The 2,681-nt window shown below is 39.4% G+C and overlaps 1 protein-coding gene across 1 annotated transcript; it reads left to right on the top strand.

The window, feature by feature from the left end:
• Nucleotides 1–254: 254 nt before the first annotated feature.
• Nucleotides 255–1,425, top strand: LOC311004085 (trace amine-associated receptor 13c-like; the record flags this gene model as incomplete). The annotated part of the gene is made up of 2 exons (XM_083996034.1): nucleotides 255–424; nucleotides 603–1,425. The coding sequence occupies 2 exons, from the start codon at nucleotides 255–257 to the stop codon at nucleotides 1,423–1,425; spliced, it is 993 nt and encodes a 330-aa protein (XP_083852160.1).
• Nucleotides 1,426–2,681: the final 1,256 nt, after the last annotated feature.

The raw sequence follows: 2,681 nt of genomic DNA, 5'->3' as shown, positions 1-2,681 counted from the left end.
ACTGAAATTCATTCTTTATTTTGACTGTTTTACAAAATATTTAGGAAATGTTTGGTAAAAGTTACAGTATAGAAAAAAAGCATGGTGGGGTTGCAGTCTTGTGGAGGAAGGGGGTTGGTTGTGATGTGTGTGTGTGGTGTGTGTGTTTGTGTGTGTGTGTGTGTGTGGGGGGGGGGGGGGGGGATAAAAGAGCTGAAGGACAAAGGGTTGTGGGCAGAAAGCTGCCAGAGCTGGGCAGCCTCTCCTCTCTGACGATGGGGGCACTGGACGGAGGTGAACTCTGCTTCCCACAGCTGAACTTCTCCTGCAAGAAGCCGACACAGCCGCAAAACGAGGCCATGCTGATTTATGTGCTGCTTTCCACCGTTTCTATTATCACCGTAGCTCTAAACCTGCTGGTCATCATCTCCATCTCCCACTTCAGGCAGAGATAATTGTCTAATATGTTCTTATTACGTTTAACATATGTTGTAGTTGTTTAAAGTGTGGATGAGTACATTCTGTTTTATGATGATATTCTCATCTGGTCCTGTGTTATCTGCTTGAATTATTTTAGATATTTCAAATAACTGATAAATATGTTGTTTATTTACTTCCTCCAGGCAGCTCCACACTCCAACCAACCTCCTCCTCCTCTCTCTGGCTGTCTCAGACCTTCTTGTGGGCCTCCTGCTGATGCCAGTTGAGATCTTCTACATAGAGGCATGCTGGTTTCTCGGTGACATTCTGTGCATTGTGTATTACATTATTGATTATGTTATCACTTCTGCATCAGTAGCCAACATGGTGCTTATCTCAGCCGACCGTTACATTGCTATTTGTGACCCTCTCTTGTACCCCACCAAAGTGACTAAGAGAAGAGCACAGATCATTGTTTGTTTGTGTTGGATTTGTTCTGTTTTGTATAGGATTATCCTCTTATATGATCACCTGCAACAGCCAGGCAGGTCTAATTCTTGTCTGGGAGAGTGTGTAGTTGTCATTAATAACATTGCAGGGGTTGTCGACCTTGTTTTCACCTTTATTCTACCCATTACTGTCATTACACTTCTTTATATGAGAGTGTTTGTGGTGGCTGTGTCTCAGGCCCGAGCTATGCGCTCTCACATTGCGGCTCTGACAGCGCGGCGTGCAGGGACTAGTAGAGTGAAGAAAACTGAGCTGAAAGCAGCCCAGACTTTAGGCATCGTTGTGGTTGTGTTTTTGATTTGTTTCTGTCCATACTACTACCCTGCTTGGACAGGTGAAGACACCTCAGTAGACGCTTCGTCTGTAGCCTTTGAGCTCTGGCTGGCACATTTTAACTCCTGTCTGAACCCTGTCATCTACGCTTTCTTCTACCCCTGGTTCAGAAAATGTATAAAACTCATTCTGACACTTCAGATACTTAAACCTGGCTCCCGTGATATTACAATACTAAAGTGACACACAGTGGTACAAGAAATGTATCTGGCCTAGGATGTTCTTGATTAAGTGAAAAATGAAAAAATGAAATGCATTAGTTTATGGTTTCTGGTCTTTTCGCTCTAGTCAAAACCTGTTATAGTTCTTTAACTGTACCATTAGAATACATTAAACTCCTGATCTTTTTCACATCACATTTGTTTAACCTTGCATGTATATACACATAGATTTATGTGAATATACTATGTGAATAATGATTCAAACATAAGTATAACCACTTTATCATCACATCACATCACATCACATCACATCACATCACATCACATCACATCACATCACATCACAGTGACTGCAGGCAGTTTACCCCTCACCTGTAGCTTTGTTTAATAAAATGATTAAACTCCCTGTTAGTTCGAGAGAAGACCATTCTTTAAATATTACATTCATTAAAATCACTTTGAGAACTAAACTTGAAAACTTTGCTCAAGTTTCAACTCCACATTAACTTTGTCTTAGTAAAAAAAAGCACAAGGGGCTTCAGTTTATTCTGAACAAAGTGCTGGTGGCAGACCACATGCTGGAGTGTGTTTTGAGAGATGCTGGGTACAATTATGTTCCATTCGTTTTGACTTTTGTTTAGGGCTTCACAATTATTTTGGCCGCATCTGTTTTGACTTTGGTTTTACCTCATATTCTCGGTGCAAATGAAAAACCCATGAAAAATAACATAACTGTTTTAACATAAATTGTTATTGTAATGAAACACAAATGAATGAAATAATACAATATTAAAGTCAGGGTTTCCCCCAGAAAACATGTTTTTTGTGACTCTAACCCTGACCACTAACTGATGGCAGGGCCCTATAGGTAACAGATTCATGAAAGGAGCATTAGAATTTAGAAGATGTTATTCCATTAGGCCTTGCATCAGATCAATGTTAAAGGTTGTCTGGAAATGTGAAAATATTATCATAACCATGTGTTCTACATGTTTAATGGGTAGTACGTTTGAGACACTTTTTGATTTTCCATTTTTGAATAGATATTGCAAAAAAAACTATACACTGAAAATAAGTGATTTTTCATATGCTGTTTAATTTGTTTGTATACTAAGTTATTATTGAAGAATATCATTTATTATTTGTTTATTTTTTCCACAATCAGGTCATAAACATGAGGTGCATTTTTACCATGGTCCTGTCTCAACCATACCCTACACGTGTACAGTTGAGACGGTACCATGGTACCGTTGAGACACCTATTGAAACCCATTGATG

The sequence above is a fragment of the Trachurus trachurus genome (assembly GCF_905171665.1).
Source record: "Trachurus trachurus genome assembly, chromosome: 21".
In the NCBI taxonomy this organism is placed as follows: domain Eukaryota; kingdom Metazoa; phylum Chordata; class Actinopteri; order Carangiformes; family Carangidae; genus Trachurus; species Trachurus trachurus.
Note: the sequence above shows the minus strand (reverse complement) of the source record. Positions and strands in the feature narration are given on the sequence as shown.